The following is a 16,483-nucleotide window of genomic DNA, read 5'->3' as shown; positions in this document are numbered from 1 at the left end:
CGGAGTAGGCATGGGAGGTTTGTAACAGCTGTGAGGGGTAAACTTAGCGCCCCTTAGGGTTGAAGGGAAGGCTCTGGGGCCACACTGACCATCCGGAGTGGTTGCTTCCTTTCAGACTTCGTCCAGCGATCTCCAGAAACGGGATCAAAGACAAGGAAGAGGGATGCTGGACTAACCCACAGTTGAAGGTCGTCAGGGTCAGAGTGGTTAGAGGACCAAGAAGGTGAAGGAGAATCCTTATTTTATTATTTAAAATTTTAAAAATTATTTTAAAAAATACATCAAAAATTCAAGCCATACAAAAGTTCATAGAGCAAAACATGGAAGAATAATCCTCTTGCCTCCTCTGTCCTCTCGGGAGCAGACTTACAGTTTCTCTGAGGCCAGCGGCATAGAATGGGGAAGACAGTGGCGCCTGGCAGGCCAGGTGTCAAGGGTGATGCTGGCGCCCTCAGACCTACATCAGAACGGCGGGGACTGACTGGGTTACGCGTGGAAGAAATGGGGAGGCGGAAACGCGGACGGCTGAGAGAAAGCACAGCTGCCTTCCCCACCCCGCTCCAAGAAACAGTTAGCTCATCCTTGCAGGAGGCTCTCAGCAGAAAGTCTCAAAGTTAGCTCTGCAGGGATGAAGGGAAGAGAGAGCAGAGGCGGACCGAATGAGAGACGGGAGGTGATGGTGGCTCAGAACCTGCAGGGTTGGGGAGCAGAGCAGTGGGAATTAGTCCCTTTGTCCCTGTGCCTGCAGGACATAAGGAGAGGCTGCCTGCCAGACTGCAGGTGAGGGATGGGAGACAGGGCTGGTGAGTCCAGCTTTCTCTCCAGAGAAAGATTTCTTTATCTCACGAGCTGGAGTTTCAGGATAACTGACATTGAGAAAAACTTGGAATTAATGTTAGCTGCCGAGTGGCCTCAGCCATTCAATGAATAGTTCTTAAATACCTCCTTGGAATACAATGACAAACAAGATAAGAAAACTTCAATACTGGAAGAGGTCGGCTAGTCACAACAGTGCTGGAAGTGTTTTAGTAGCTCATGGAAGGTGCCCTGGGAGGGTGGGGAGGACAAGAGAATTCATCTCTGTTCTGAAAGCTCCAGTCCAGGCCCTGTTTCAAGCCTTGATATTTAGTAAAAAGTAGTAGAGACTTTTAAGTGGTAAGTACTCTGCCAGAGTCCTGTTAAGTCACGGTCCCTGACCCTGAGGCTGTGAAGGAAAAATGTTGCCTGCCACATCAGTAAGCGAAGAATGTTGCAGCCACCCTCCACCCCACCACGAGCCCTGCGGGAACTCAGGATGAAGCAGGATGCCCACCGTCAAGCCCTCAGCCTCGGCAGCCGCCCCCAGTGGTGTCCCGGGGAGACTCAGGCCAGGAAAGCACTGGATACCGGCCCCAGAGAGCCAAGGTGCAGATCAAGGAATGATTCCAGTGAGCCCAGACCTTCGCATCTTCCCGTACATAGAAAAGCGCTAAATTCATTAACTTGAGGTGTCTGGTTTTCTCTAGCAGTAATCTTTTCACCTTCCCACTACCTGGTTTTTGTTCAAAACTCCTGTATGTCCTGGGCTTCTCCCTTATCTCTTTGGAGCAGTCCCTCAGAGCGATCTGAGACTGTCTCCTGGGCTTGAAGTCCTCAGAATGTCCAGCAAATAAAACATAATTCTCAGCTTTTACGTTGTACATTTTTTTCCATTCAACAAGTTCAAGAAGGTGAGGGGAAGAGTCAGAGAGAGAGAATTAAAATACAGAAAGTTGAGGATGAGTAACCACTGAATGTGACTGAGATACTGAAGTTTGTGGAAACAGACCACCGAATTAAGAACAAGCATGGGAGGCCCGTGATTCAGGGCTTGTGAGAGCCAGGGTATCAGCCCTGTCATCTGCACGTGGCAGAGACTCAGCCAGGCAGGGAGCGGGGAAGGCTTCATAGTGAAAAAAAAAAGGGAAGTCATCTCTGTGCCCTGATGGGGGGAGGCTGGCAAGGCGACGTTGGAAGCAGGCTAACTAGAAGTGGGGTGTCTTACGTGATTGGTTTGCGGGAGAGTATTTGGCCTTCTGCGGTTGGTCTTGAGTTGGAAACTGGGGCAAAAAATAGAGAATTGATTGATCCTGCCCTGATCATTCCAGCCTGATTGCTTCAGAGGTTGTGGTCGGAATTCTGTTACCGTGTACGGCCTGGCTGTTGTCCGTTTGTACACGCAGTCCGCAGCTGGGCACCTGGGTAAGACTCGGGGAGCTGGGTTAGGCTTCAGCTGTGTCTCTAACAGCAGCACCACCACGTGGAACACGTCTGTCTCCATCTGCACTGGAAGCTCTTTGGGGTGGAACCTCCTCTTACTTGTCTTTGTTATTTCCAGTGTCTGCCACGTTGTCCGTGTTCAATGGATGTTTGTTGACTCTAAAGGACAGATAAAGGGGAGGCCAGGGAGCGTCACAAAAAGATTTCTGCAGAAGGGGATTCCACCTGAGCTGTAATGAAGGTGAAGATCGAAGGGGGTTTGGGGCAGGTGAGTTCCTCGGGCAGGTCCTGGCGGGTGAACTACTGTGGCTTGTCTGGGGAGTGCTCCAGGACTGGGTTGGGGTTTGAAAGTAGTCCACTGACTGGACAGAAGGCTAAAATCCAAAGGAAATGTTAAGTCCCTAAAGATGAGAGAATTTTTATTCTAGTCCAGAATCCTTGATTTTTATCTTGAAGGGCATTTCCTTTGTGTAATTTAAAACTGAAAGACTGTAGGCAAGAGAGTAAATAATCAAGTGTATGTTTGAGATACATTACTCAGGCTGTCACATGGGACTGGACGGAGAGATAGGGGAAATTGACCTCAACATAGTTTAGGAGAGAAGATGGGGTTTAAACCACGATGGAGCTGAGAGGAGTGATTAAGATGAGACACGTTTGTTTCTTGGACTCCAGAGAATTGATGAATGACTTCCAAGGGACGGATATAGTCAGGGCAAGGAGGAGTTTGGAATGACATCTGGATTTTATAATTACGCACCTGGAAGCTGTTAGTACCATTCACAGGAAAAGCAGGTTCAGTAGGAGAGAGATTTCAATTAGGACATCGTAAGTTTGCACTTCAAATTGCCAGAGTTGTACTAATCTAGATTTTTCCGGGTATGTTAGTGAACAAAACAAAGCAAAGGTCTGTCATCATGGAGCTTACACTCTAGAAAGGGGAAAAACACCATACACACCAGTAAACTACGCATTATATCAGAATGTGATCAGTACAATGTGATCAGAAAAAAATGAGAGCAGGATGGGGCATGGGGGGGCAGTAGTATAACAGGGTGATGGGGTCGGTCTAAACGAGGTGGGATTTCAGCAAAGCCTTGAAGGAGGTGATGGAGTTAACCAACTGCATCTCTAGGGGGAAGCACTGCAGGAAGAATGAGAGAAGACAAAAGGCCCTGAGGCCAGAGAGGGAGGGATTAAAAATGGAGGTCAGAGAGGTAAGGGGGTGCGGTGGAGGGCTACCAGAGCTTTTAGACCTTTGAAGGGATTTTGACTTTTACCGAGTGAAACGGAGAGACGCGGCAGGGTTTTTAGGCAGTGATCTGCTCTGACTTAAATTTTTAAAGGATCACTGGTTGCTGTGTTAAAACTGATTCGGGGCTGGGTGTTAGCCAGCAGTTCCCAGGGCTTGTGAGAGATCTAGGATGGAGATAAAAATTTCCATATCACTCTTGAATGAGTCGTAGGGACGCCCTAAATACTTCTGGGGGACTAAATTTAAATGCTCCGAAGCCTCAGGCAGATCTCACGCACCCGGGCCGCGGCCGTGATCGGAGCGCGTCCCAGAAGAACTAATCTGGGCGGCAGGACAGACACGTGGACGCCTTATTGACAACATCATAGCTATGTTGTCGCTCGGCTCTCAGATAACACCTGCAATGACCTCACCTCCGGCCTGGCGGCTTCGTAAGATCGGGGTTCGCTCTCAGCTCCGCGCAGGGCCAGCAGGGGACCACGAAGACCCGCCCCCCCAGGAGCACCAATCCCGCTAGCTTGCCTTTTCCCACCCTCCAATTAGCTCCTAGGATGTGGTCGTCACGCCAGACTCGTGCCGCCGCCGATTGGCCGGCGTCTTCCTGGTGCGAGCGGCCCCGGCCAATCAGCGCCCGTCAGTCCACCCCGCGAGCCCGCGGGCGGCGGCGCGAGAGCCGGAGCCCGTTGCGGTTGGTGAAAAGTGGGCGTGGAGCTGGCTCTCTGGGCCCGCCTCCGCTCCGCCCCGCCCTCCCTCCCGCCCTTCCTCCGCGCCTCCTCTGCCTAATTCTTCCGAGTGCGGGCCGGTGCCAGCCGGAGGTATCGGCGAGGTGAGCCAGATCCCCGACGGTCCGCCGCCGCCAGCATGGAGTTCGTGAAGTGCTTGGGGCACCCGGAGGAGTTCTACAACCTGCTGCGCTTCCAGATGGGGGGCCGGCAGAAGGTGATACCCAAGATGGACCAGGTGGGCAGAGCATCCCTGCATCCCGGCCCAGCGGGAAGGAGGCTGCGCGCGACGGCAGGCCTCCGGGCCTGGCCAGCCGGGCCCAGGATCGAGGGCCAGGGCTGCGGCCAGAGGGCGCCAAACGCCTCAAGCTCCCCCCTTCCCTCGGGGGAGCAGACCCCTGCCCCTTCAGGCCACCCCAACCGTCCAGCCTGGTTCGGCTCTCCTTAACTCAACGTCGGGCCCGGATGCCCTTGGTCCCCTAGGCGGCCCCCCCACCCCCGCCGCAAGTTGTCTTCCTGGTTAAAATGTTTCTGCTCGTTCAGATACTGGTTTTCAGGTAGTTTTGCTTCACATTTCATTCTGTCCCTGAGCACTGATGTTTATGTGTTGTAATTGGGTTACAGAACTGAGACGACGTGGGTAAATTAAGTAGGAGAGGACGTATGAGAATTTTGTGGACATAATGAACTATGCAAATATTACCATGAATAGCTTTTCTGGACTGAAACCTTACTCACCCTTCCAGTTTTCCCTTACACTCCCTCCTTCATAAGCTTTCCTTTTCCTGCAGTCTGACCCATCCCTTCTTCCTCACTGCTTCTTCAGCTTTTTAGAACTCATAACTGCTCTTGCGAGTTCTGCAAGTTCTTATCAGATACCTGTATGTCAATTTAGCTACATTGTTGGCCTGCTTGAAGGCCAGATTTGGTTTTGTTTACATTTCATCTGCCTCATTCCTTTCCCCTTTTTTACATGAATGCTTACAAATATATTTATTTCGACAAGAAAATTATTCTTAAGTAATTATTGAAGGAATAGACACATTCAGCTGAATCAGTGGGTTTTATCAGAATTTCCAGATTCTTTTCCCCAATGGAAATATCACAGTCAAATAGTGTTCTTTGTTTAAATGGACGTTTAACTGTTGTCCTTTATTGGAACACTTTAATTTTCCGTCAGAAAGAAAAATTTTCCCTTTGTCTTTAACTTCACCAGGTCTGGCTTCTGTGAGCGCCACCTCTGTTGACCATTCAGATGTTTATTAAACACCTGTTCTGTTTTAGGTGCGATACTGGGTGCAGCATGGCAGGGTGACACGTACAGACAAATAAGACACCCAAAGACTAGCTCACTGTCCTGTCAGGTCGATAAAACGTTATAAAATTGTCAATAGAAAACTTAGGAAGATGCCATAACGAGATGCCTTTTATGTTACCTGTGACCCTCCCTCAACCAGTTTCTCTAGCACTGTTTTCCTTGTATCAGTCTCCTAGTCTTGTATTGTGGTTATTTGTGTATTAGTTTCTGTTCCCAAAGTCCCTTTCAGGTTTGATTCCGTGCCTGATTCTGGACTTTAAGCTGTTTGAAAACAGGAGATTTGTTTGCTGTACCTTTAGTGAATTAATGAACAAAAAAAGAGGATGCAGTGCCCTCAAGAAACCTCTAGCTTTTTCAACAAGAAAAACCTGAGTAACTGTGACAGGACATAGTAAATGCCATAAGGAAATTCACAGAAGGGAAAACTCATTTCTGCCTGGGATAGGGGATTAATCCTTTGAGGGATGTCTAAAGGAAATACAGCCTTAAATTGCTCCTGTGTTTTGCTCAGTAGAGATTTATTTAGAGATTGTTGCTAAGAGTTCTTACTTGGAGCTTTCCTGAAATTAATTGCAGATACTTATGTTATTGTATATTTATTTGTGTGTTTTGAGAGGAGGAGAATGGTGTCCACCACTGTGAGATATTTCTTTCCAGGGATCTGTGACCCAAAACAAAAATAGCAGGGATCCCTGCCTTAAAATCCAGGATACCCAGTTTCCTGAACATGTCCTGTGACCTGTGACAGGTAATTCATTACCTTTGGAGGCCGCCCCTATCCAGATTGGTCTGGTTTTTAGGAAATGTTACCTGACATTGAGCTGAACTTTTCCTCTCAGTTCTTAACCTGGAGTCAGAGAGTCTAATCGTAGTTTTGTGATACAGCACTTGAAGTATTTTAAGAGAACTCTCAAATTCTCTCCAAGAATACTGTTAAACAAGCCAAATATTCTGTGTGCTCCCTTTAGTTGTTCATTATATGTTACTTTTTCCAGGTCATTTACCAGCCTGGTCTCTCTCCCTTTAAAAAGCCTAGTGTCCAAAGTTGGACAGTAGTGTTCCCTTGTGGTCAGAACTTTAAATTCCCCTATGGTTGCTGGATTTCTAATTAACATATCTTACAGTTGTTTTAACTTCAAAAAAAAAATGTTCTTTAATTATAAAATATTTCAAGCAAATAGAAAAATACTGAAAATTCTACAAGAAACCATTTTGTGTCTGTCTCCAAAATTTAACTTATATTACATTTCTGCTATATTTGCTTCATCTTTTTTTCCCCTAAAAAGTAAAATGTGCAGATCCAACCGAAGTCCTTTTCCCCTCCTCAGCCTCCCTCTGTATCGCGTTCATTGACTCTGTCAGGCCGTCTCACCATGCTGTGGACTCAGAATCGAGGTCAGCCTGGATCCCTGAGGTGCACTTCTCAGGGTCTGTTCTTCCATCTCGATGCCCTGCTGAGAGACTTTTTAAACCTAGATCTTTGCCTTTTAGGTAAACGGTGTGGTAATAATGGCTAACATTTACTGCGCTGTTACTGGGTGCCTAGCACCACTTTAAACACCTTCTAACCCAGTAACCCTATGAGGAAGCTCCTGTTAGATTTCCTGTGTTCCCAGGTGGTGAAACAGGCGCAGAGAGGTTCATTATTGCCCGAGATCCCACAGCTGTTCAGTGGCGGAACCTGCCTTTGACCCTGGCAGTCTGACTCCAGAGCTCACTCTCCTGACCCCATCATGCTGTTTATCATTAAGATAATGGGTCCCAGAGTCAAAGTAAGCAGAGGATTGTTCAGATCAGCTAAAAGTGGGACACACTTTGTGTGAATGGACACAAACTGGACCCTAAGTCTGTTCCCAGTCTGATGGAGAGTAGGTGTATGAATATAAGGTAACCTTGGAAGTGCCAAGTAACCTTAAGCACATTAAGATTTCAGGAAGTTTTAGTGAAGTAGAAATGTTTTACAGCAAAATGTTTTCAGAAAACACAGGAAAAGTGCTTCATAACGTGTAGGGCCTTGAAGAGGTGTTAGATTTAGATGACAGGAGAGGGTCCTCTGTGGGAGAAACCAGCATGAACCGAGTCATGTAGGTCAGAGTGGGCATGATGTGTGCAGAGTAAGGAAACCAGCCTGGCTGGAATTGAAGAGACTCCAAGTTAGCAAAATGCAGTAGGTGTATGTGGGAGTCCACGAGCTGAGCTGTATTCTGTGAAGCAGGCACTGGTTAAATGCGCCTCTGACGTGATGATAGCAGTATGTTTGGACTACTGTTTGGCAGGTGAATGGGATTAGGAGGAGATCACTTTGTGAGTGAGAAGAATCAAGTTAATAATGATGATAATAAGAGACAGCGTTTGTTGAGTTCTTCTGTGTGCGAGGCCTTGGCTAAGCGCTTGAAGTCTGTAATCCCAGCGCATCAGTTGGCTTTTGTTCAGTAACCACCCCAAAACGGAGTGGCCTGATTTTGGAGACTGATTGCACAACAGTGTGGCTGTGCTTCACACTACTGAACCGCACACTTAAAGATGGTTAAGATGGTAAATTTTATGTTATGTATATTTTACCACGATTGGAAAAACCAACCTTAGCAACTTAAAACAGCATCTGATTTAGTTGACAGTTCCCTAGAAGAAGGGGGCAGTTCTGGCCTGGGCCAACTTGGGTGATTTCTACTGGGTTTGCTCAGCGGGCCAATTGGCTTGGTGGCTGGATGATCTGTGATCAGCAGGCTCTAGGCCGGAGTGTCCAGTGGAGACCAGGCCCAGTGTGTCTCACCCAGCAGGCCAGCCCTGGGACTACTCCCGCGGTGACCAGAATTGTGCCAACCCCAGCGTGTTGTGAGGTCTCTGCTTGAGCCACAGTTGCTGCTGGCTTCTTGGCCCAGGTGCAAGGAGGTGGAGAAAGACCTCATCTCCTGATGGAAAGAGCCGTGAACTTGTGAGGCCATGTTGTAACTTACCAGACTTGAGTCCCTCTTGCATGGTCCATTTCTTGACGACAACCCTGATGAGATAAGTACTGTTATTACTGCCATTTTACAGATTAGGAAACTGGCATAACGTAGTTAAATGTGAAGGGTCACACAGCTCTCCGAGATGCCAACCAGGCCTGGTGAAGACCTTCATGCTTCTGCCCTGGATAGAACGCAGGCTTTCAGGGGCCCCAGACAGCTGGTCAGCTGTCACCTGTGCTCAGGGGACATCACAGGCAGGCAGCAGTTCCTGGTTCCTTTCCCCTCTTCCCAGTTCTGCTGCGTATTAGCTTCCTTCCTGTATGTGACAAATATGTGACCACCAACTGCAGGCCAGATACTGTTCTAGGTGCTGGGGATGCCGCAGTGAACAAGAGAGGTGAAGACCTTGCTTTTACGAACCTTACCTTCCAGTGGAAGAGAGAATTAAAAAAAAAAAAAACAAGTAGGAGGAAGGAATAGCTCAATGACAGAGCTCCTGCATAGCAGCCTGAGGTCCCAGGTTCAATCCCCAGCACCTCTATTGAATAAATAACTAAACAAACCTAATTACCTCCCCCCACCGAAAAATAAGTTTAAAAATAAATAAAAAGATTTTTTAAAAAAGCAAATAGATGATATTTTAGGTGGAGATAAATACTACAAAGAAAAATAGTAGTTGGGGAGGGTATAGCTCAGTGGTAGAGCGCGTGCTTAGCATGCACAAGGTCCTGGGTTCAATCCCCAGTACCTCCATTGAAAGGTAAACCATTAAAATAAACCTAATTACCCCCCTTCCTCCCCTCCAAACAAAACAAAACAAAAAAGAAAAGAAAAATAATAGTAGAGCAAGGGATCTGAGTATCCAAAGTCAGGCAACACAATTTTAATTTTTTAAAAAAGTAAGACTTAGGTTGTTCCCTTTTCTAGCTCTAAGATTTCATAAACAATGCAGAACAATATAATTTTGTTTTGCTAGTTGTAGTTTTTCTGAGCTTTTTTCCTCCCATATTCACATAATGTTTATTACAGCTTATAATTGTTCTAATTCATTATCAGTGAAAAAAATTTTTACTGAAGTTAGTTGATTTACAATATTGTGTTGGTTTCAGTGTATAACAGAGTGATTCAGTTATATATATATATTCTTTTTCAGATTCATTTCCTTTTTTAGGTTATTACGATATTGAATATAGTTCCCTGTGCTCTACAGTAGGTCCTTGTTATCTGTTTTATGTATAGTAGTGTGTATCTGTTTACCCCAGACTTGTAATTTATCCCTCCTTTCGGAGCCATTTTAACCCCCATGAACCATTTGTTAAAAATAGATGAGTATACCTGAGGAAACAGGAAAATCCTATTTTCCTTCACTTACTAGTGTCTGTTTCTCTCTTAAGCAACAGAAGCTGGGAAAAAAATTTATGCTTCACAGATGCTGAGAGCTGAGATTATTTCTACCACAAAAGGTTTGGCTGTAGGAGTTCAGAGTTCCCTAAACTTGATTTGGCTTGAATCAGTAAATCTGGTGGCATATTGCCACCTGCAAGTTGTGTGACATCACTTAGTCCCATCACTCGATGACATCATTCTTTCATAAAGGAGAAAGTTTCTGGCTTCTATCAGATCTAAATGTATTATTTAGATTAATATCTTAGGTCTGTTAAGTCAAAATCCTGACTCTTGGCAGCTGAATGACTTTTGGTAACTTAACCTCCAGCAACAGTTTCATCATCTGTTAAGACATAGGTTGTGGATCACAGGCTGTTATCCACAGTTTCCCAACTCCAGGACGGTCTGAAAACAAAAGGGTTTTTTTTTCATAAGTCTGGCTCAAGAGCATTTGGCAGTAAAAAGTTTCCGGATGGAAGTGACCCCCCCACCCCGCCCCCTCCCCCGTGTAACTGTTCCTGGGTTTTGCTGAAGCCGTGTTGTTGATCAGCTATGAGTTCTGTGGGGGCGCACCTGGCCCTGAGACCGCAGTGGGTTGTAGGTTTCGGCGGGACCAGGATTAAAGGTCGTGTCTGCATTGTGCCCGGGCGGGGACTAGCCGCCCAGTATGCGGTGGTTACTACTCTTGTTGTTGCATGGGTGCAGCCCTCCGGTGTGTGGGTCCCCCCCTCCTGAGGGATCCTGTGTCACTTCAAGTCTGCCTGGAAGGCTGTGGGGAGGGCCTGGTCGTTTGTCCTCTTGGGAACTGCCTTTCAGCTGGAGCCCCAGTCCTTGGTTCTTGGACCTTCAGCCACTGCACGCGCTTCCTCTCAAGGCCCGCATCCGTCTTCCCCTGACTGGAGGCTTCTTGGGAGTGCGCCTTCCCCAGACAGCGAGGGAAGCCTCGGAGGGCTAGGGACGGGCCCAGGAGCTTTAGCTTTTTTTTTTTTTTTTTCCCTGAGCTCTTGGGAATCAAGCAGTGGCAATGTTTATAACAGTGGTATTTTCCATAGTATGTTTAATAGTTACATCATCTTGTATCTTCCTGGTAATTTGTGGAAATTCTTCTTACAGGGTGAGGTCCTGAAATAGGTGACCAGAAAAAGAACGGCGGGAGGAGCTGGGAGGTGACTTGTTGACCTCACCCCCTTTGAAGAGGAGGTGTGTTAGGGAGGAGGGGTCATCAGGAAGGAGACTGTCCCTCTTCTGAACCGGTGCGACTGCACCTTTGTGTTTATGAAGCCCCTGGCTGGGCATCCGCCCCCAAACCATTACTTGCAGCTGAGGTTCAAGCCAGTGGGCAGCGCAGTGAAAGGAGCCATTGGGGCTGGCGGACAGCGGTTTGTGGGAATAGCTGGCTTGGAGCTCAGCTGTTACTCTGTTCCTTTGATTTTACTGTGAAGTCTTGTGTCTCCACATTGTGAGAGGGAAGGAGTTGGTGAATTGTTTTTAAATACTCTTTGAACGTATTCATTTGCTCGTCAGAACTTCACTGAGTAGTTTTATATGCCAGACTGTGTGTACTAAATGATTTTACTAATATATGGTGTTTAGTAAAGTATTAATTTTTATTAATAATTTGTATTGAACATGGCAGTTAAATGAAATTCTCATGATTATGTGATTTTTAAAAAAAGCTTTACTCTTGACAAAATAATATGTATGCGTGGTAGGAAATTTGGGAAACGTACACAAATGAAAAGAACATAGTTCACCTGGACCCCAGCAGGGTCCAGGGTTCACTGTTAACGTTCCAAAGTGACTGTGGGATTTCCCAACAGGGAATACGCTATATAGATATGTATTTTTTTAAAGCATTTCCCTTTATAATGTTTTGTTAAATATTTTATGTTTCCCATTTCTCTCTAAAAGAGTGGGGGAGTTGGTGGGGAGGTATATGAATGCTCTCTACTTTCCACTCAATTTTTCCTGAACCTGAAACTGCTCTAAAATATAAAGTCTCCATAAAAAAAATACACAAAACCACCAGTAATTCTTTTTGATATGCTTGCTTATCAGAATATGGTGTGCTTTTTCCTTGAAAAACAGATTGTTTTCCATAGGGAAGAGTAAAGTTTAGGAAGCAGATTGTTGCAGCTCACTGATTTGAAAGGGAAAGGTGGTTAGAAATCTTGTTGTTGTTTGTTTTTTACATTTTTTAAATTGAGTTATAGTCAGTTTACAATGTGTCAATTTCCAGTGTAGAGCACAATTTTTCAGTTATACATGAACATACATATATTGTCACATTCTTTTTCTCTGTGAGCTACCACAAGATCTTGTATATATTTTCCTGTGCTATACAGTATAAACTTGTTTATCTGTTCTACATATGCCTGTCAGTATCTACAAATTTCGAACTACCAGTCTGTCCCTTCCCACCCCACCTCCCCCTTGGCAACCACAAGTTTGTATTCTGTGTCTATGAGTCTGTTTCTGTTTTGTATTTATTTATTTTTTTTTTTAGATTCCACATATGAGCGACCTCATATGGTATTTTTCTCTTTCTGGCTAGAAATCTTAAAAGGAATAGTTAGCTTTCCAGAGGGTAGTAGAGGTTTAACAGATGTTAAAGGAAAACCAGAACTGGACAGTAGTTAAAGGGGTGAAAACAGATGTTATTCAGAAAAGCTACTACAGTAGGGAAAATGAGACCTCAGTATAGAACTGGGCTCAATTCCAAATACAAGAAGGAAAGGTGGGGATTTAAAGCCAAGGGGCCTAGTGTAGGGGTGAGTGGGTGGAATAGTACTAAGGAAACATCTGGGCCAAGGGGCGTTCTGGCTAAAGGACCTACCAGGATCCTTGCTGGAGGCAGGCCAGGGCGGCGGGATTGTGGGGGAAGGGGAACCCGGCCAGATACGGTGATCAATATCGGGGATGGGGGATTCTGGCTCAGCCAATTTGGCAGAATTCTTGCTAAAACTGGGTGTTGCAAAGATAAAACTGAAGCACAAAGGTGGGGGATTAAGAGGAGCCTGACTAAAGTTTGGCCAAGGGGAGATCCTGTCGCAGGGAGGAAGAGCAACTTCTCAAAAGCGGAGAGGGTTTTGTTAGCAGCCTGCGGGTTCTGGGGAGGAGGGGGAGACGGCGGGGCCGTACCTGGGCGGGGCTCGTATCGGGCGGGGCCGCACCTGGGCGGGGCTCGCGCGGGGCGGGGCGGGGCTGGCCGGGAGCGCGGGTGGGGGTGGGCGGAGCTCGCCTGGGTCGGGGGGCGGGTGGCGGGCCCCGCGTGCGGCGTGGGCGGGGCGGCGGGCGCCCGCTCCCTGCTCAGCAGCCTCAAGTGTATATCCGCGGAGGGAGAGCCCGCCCCGCGCGTCGGTGGGCTCCTCCGCTCCGCTGGGGTCTATGGAGGAAAAACTGCGCTGGCCCCGCGATTCCCATGGCCGCGGCCGCCTGCGGCACCAAGGCCATGTCCCTCTTCAAGCGGACCTTGGGGCGGAGCCCCGCCGCTTCGCCCAGGGGCGCGGGCACCTCCCCGCGCGGCTGCCCCTTGCCCCCCGCCGCCTGGCCCTGCAAGGACCGGCCGCGGGGAGAGGGCGTCTGCGGCCGGCTGCGGAGCCCCGCGGCGGGCCTGCCCCAGCCCCACGCCAGCTCCTCCGCGCCCCCCACCGCCGTGTGTCTCCTCTGCCCGCAGGACTCGCTCAGCAGCAGCTTGAAAACTTGCTACAAGTATCTGAATCAGACCAGTCGCAGTTTCGCAGCTGTTATCGAGGCGCTAGATGGGGAAATGCGGTGAGTGGCGGAGGCGGCTCCTTTTGACTGGGGTTGGCGGGGAGGAAAGCTTTTCTAGGGGACTTTGAACCCTTCCAGGCTGCTTTTGGACACAGCCCCTCGCTTTGCGGTCCCCGTGCTTGTGGCTCAGCCAGAACGTGCACCAGTGAGAGGAGGAAACGTTCCGGTGTTTACTTTCCAATGCCCTTCCAGGCACCTGGCCATCTCACAGTGTCCCTGAGGCCCAGCTCTTTCAGGGAGGGGCGGGGGGGTGTTTATTAACTTTTTTTAGTTCTGGCAGCTGAACCTGACTGAGTCGGTCTTGCTGTTTCTTGGCTTCACTTATGCTACTTTGCGTTGCCTATATATCAGGTTAATTCTTCTGAGGCTGTCTCTGGGGATTATACACATGAAAACGTGGACCGATTGCCTTTAAGTCCGATAGTATTTATAGTGAGAAGTTCTTGTGTCTTTTGGCTTTATCTGCAAAGTAATCGTTTTATCTAGACGATTGGTCTGTTGGTCTTCCTACAGCTGTTTTGCGTTAGTTAAATGTGGTCTTTCTACAGTTGTTTTGCATTAGTTAGTTGTAACTCATTCTGAGAGTAGTTGTGATACCCAGCTGGTAGGCTTTTTCTTTTCTTTTTTTAAATAAACTACAGAAATCCATTGCTCCCATCTAAGGAAGGAAAGCTAAGAAGTTTCGTTCAGTATGAAAGGCTTTGGATAGCCTTTCATAATTCTGTAGATTTAAGGTTGTAGGAGGGTTTAGAAAATGGCACGACATAAATGAGATGTGATTTTTAAAACAAGTATCTTTGAATGTTTGTTCCCAGGTAGTAATAGTTCTTTCTTTCTTACAGGCATGCAGTGTGCATATTTTATTTGGTTCTCCGAGCTCTGGACACTCTGGAAGATGACATGACCATCAGTATTGAAAAAAAGGTCCCCCTGTTACACAACTTCCACTCGTACCTTTATGAGCCCGACTGGCGGTTCACGGAGAGCAAGGAGAAGGACCGACAAGTGCTGGAGGACTTTCCCACGGTAGTGGAATAGTCGTGTGCATGACTGATGTGTGGTCGTCCACTAGCCCGCGAGCAGGCTGAGTTGAGGGCAGCATAGCACAGTGTGGTCGCAGTCAGGGACTCTGGTGGCCAAGGTGCTAAAGCCAGACTGCTTGGGTTGGAGTCCCCACTCTCCCGCGTGTTAACTCGGGCTAAGTTATGTAGCCTGCCTGTGCCTCAGTTTCTTCATCTATAAAATAGAACAGTGGTACCTGCCTCCTCGTGGAGGTGTGAGGATGAAAAGCGCTAACATAGGTCAAGCTCATAGACAGGTGTTAGCTGTTAGTATTATTACCTGTATGTTGTTTGGAAGTCCCATGTTTCTTCCTGTGGAAAGAGCGCTCAAATTCCAGTGTCGTGAAAGATGGGTTCTCAGGCTAGTTCACCAAGAACACAGCCTGTGTGTGCGGCACTGCTGCCTCCGGGCCCCCTGGGCCTGGGAGCAGTAGCGGCATGCCACTCACGATGGGTGACAGGTGGGGGAGGAGGGGTGGTTTGCACAGCTGGGTGACCTGGGGCTGAGAAGCAGCGTGGTCTCTGCCGCCTGCAGCTGGGTGACCGTGGACAAGCTTGTGCCTCGGTTTCCTCATTTGTAAAGTCAGAGCTATGTTCACAGGTACTTAGAACAGTGCCTGGTCCGTACTAAGTATTTTGTAAAGATTAGGTATTTAGTCCATCCTGTTGGAGTAAAGTGGGTTCTAATTAAAATCTTGAGCTTTGGAAAGTCTCACAGGTTTTTGTGATGCATGTGACTGGGTCCTGCTGTTTGGGATTTGCATGTCTTATCACATAAATAAGTGAATCTTCCACGCCTTATAAATAAAGGTTGGGTTTATCCAAGTTTCATGTTCCCTAATAGCCCAAAGAAGCCCTTCTTTTAGCACACAGTTGCCAGAATTTGGGAGGAAAAATAGTCCTTAAATGGCTCTCTTGCTATTAAGACAGATCTATTCTTGAGTAGGGAGGAGAGGAGTCCACCCATTGCAAAAGAATGTTCAAGAAAGACTTCTTCAGAGCAGGGGCTATTTCAAATGACTGTGATCACGCCTGCAGTGTCAAAGCCAAAAATAAAATATAGTACAATACAAACCAAAAGAAGGAGTCTGTGAAGAATAATTAGGATGCGTTCGTACAAGAGAAGGAGAGAGAAAGGACGTGTGAAGAGTCGTCAAGTGGGGACATAGCGCTCTTACCTGGGGACAGTGCTGGTGGTGTGGTTCTCGCACGACCGGAGCAGGTCTCCTCTGGCTGGAAGTCCGTGGCCTTTCATTGACGAGCTTCTGAACCTTTGCTGAGGCAGGAGAAGTGCCACAGACGGGCCGTAGGCCATTTATCATTGAAGTGTATTTTCACTTGAAATTATAGGAGGAGGGTGCAGCTCAGTGGCAGAGCACGTGCTTAGCATGCATGAGGTCCTGGGTTCAATCCCCAGCACCTCCATTAAAAAATAATAATTAAATTAAAAAAAAAACCCTAACACCCCTCCCAAATTAAAAAAAAGAAAGAATGTTATTCTGTCTAGAGCCTCCAAAAACAAAAGCAACCTCCCAAATGACTTCCGACTATGAGTCCTCATAACAACTTCTGGGCGTGGGATTATTAATGTCACAGGTGTTCAGAAAGTGAAGGCTGCCCTCTCCGCCCAGCAGGAATGAGAGGAGAAAACGGCTAAGTGCTCAATTTGAGGGATAGAGCTCGTAGATTTTCAGATGATGCTCTAATATGCTTGTAAAACCTGAGTCCGTTTCTTTGTAAATATGACATTCCGATGGGAAAATGATGCTTTGTTCTGG

At 47.3% G+C, this 16,483-nt stretch overlaps 1 protein-coding gene and 1 long non-coding RNA gene across 3 annotated transcripts in view; one reads left to right on the top strand and one right to left on the bottom strand.

Moving 5' to 3' along the window:
- Positions 1-1,659: 1,659 nt before the first annotated feature.
- On the bottom strand, positions 1,660-3,988 carry LOC140690665 (uncharacterized). The gene is made up of 2 exons (XR_012065934.1): positions 3,907-3,988; positions 1,660-2,397 (listed from the first exon to the last, which is right to left on the bottom strand). It is a non-coding gene; the product is annotated as an uncharacterized lncRNA (long non-coding RNA).
- A 189-nt stretch (positions 3,989-4,177) lies between these two features.
- Positions 4,178-16,483, top strand: part of FDFT1 (farnesyl-diphosphate farnesyltransferase 1) — a 30,721-nt gene continuing 18,415 nt past the window's right edge. The window contains exons 1-3 of one of the 2 annotated variants that reach the window (XM_031692575.2): positions 4,178-4,453; positions 13,547-13,644; positions 14,487-14,670. In XM_031692575.2, the coding sequence (XP_031548435.1) occupies positions 4,355-4,453; positions 13,547-13,644; positions 14,487-14,670 (381 nt within the window). In that variant the 5' untranslated portion in view covers positions 4,178-4,354. Of the gene's footprint in view, positions 4,454-13,185; positions 13,645-14,486; positions 14,671-16,483 lie in introns of those variants that run through there. The other variant, XM_006203177.4, reaches the window with a different exon arrangement.

Source organism: Vicugna pacos, chromosome 31 (assembly GCF_048564905.1).
Source record: "Vicugna pacos chromosome 31, VicPac4, whole genome shotgun sequence".
Lineage (NCBI taxonomy): Eukaryota > Metazoa > Chordata > Mammalia > Artiodactyla > Camelidae > Vicugna > Vicugna pacos.
Note: the sequence above shows the minus strand (reverse complement) of the source record. Positions and strands in the feature narration are given on the sequence as shown.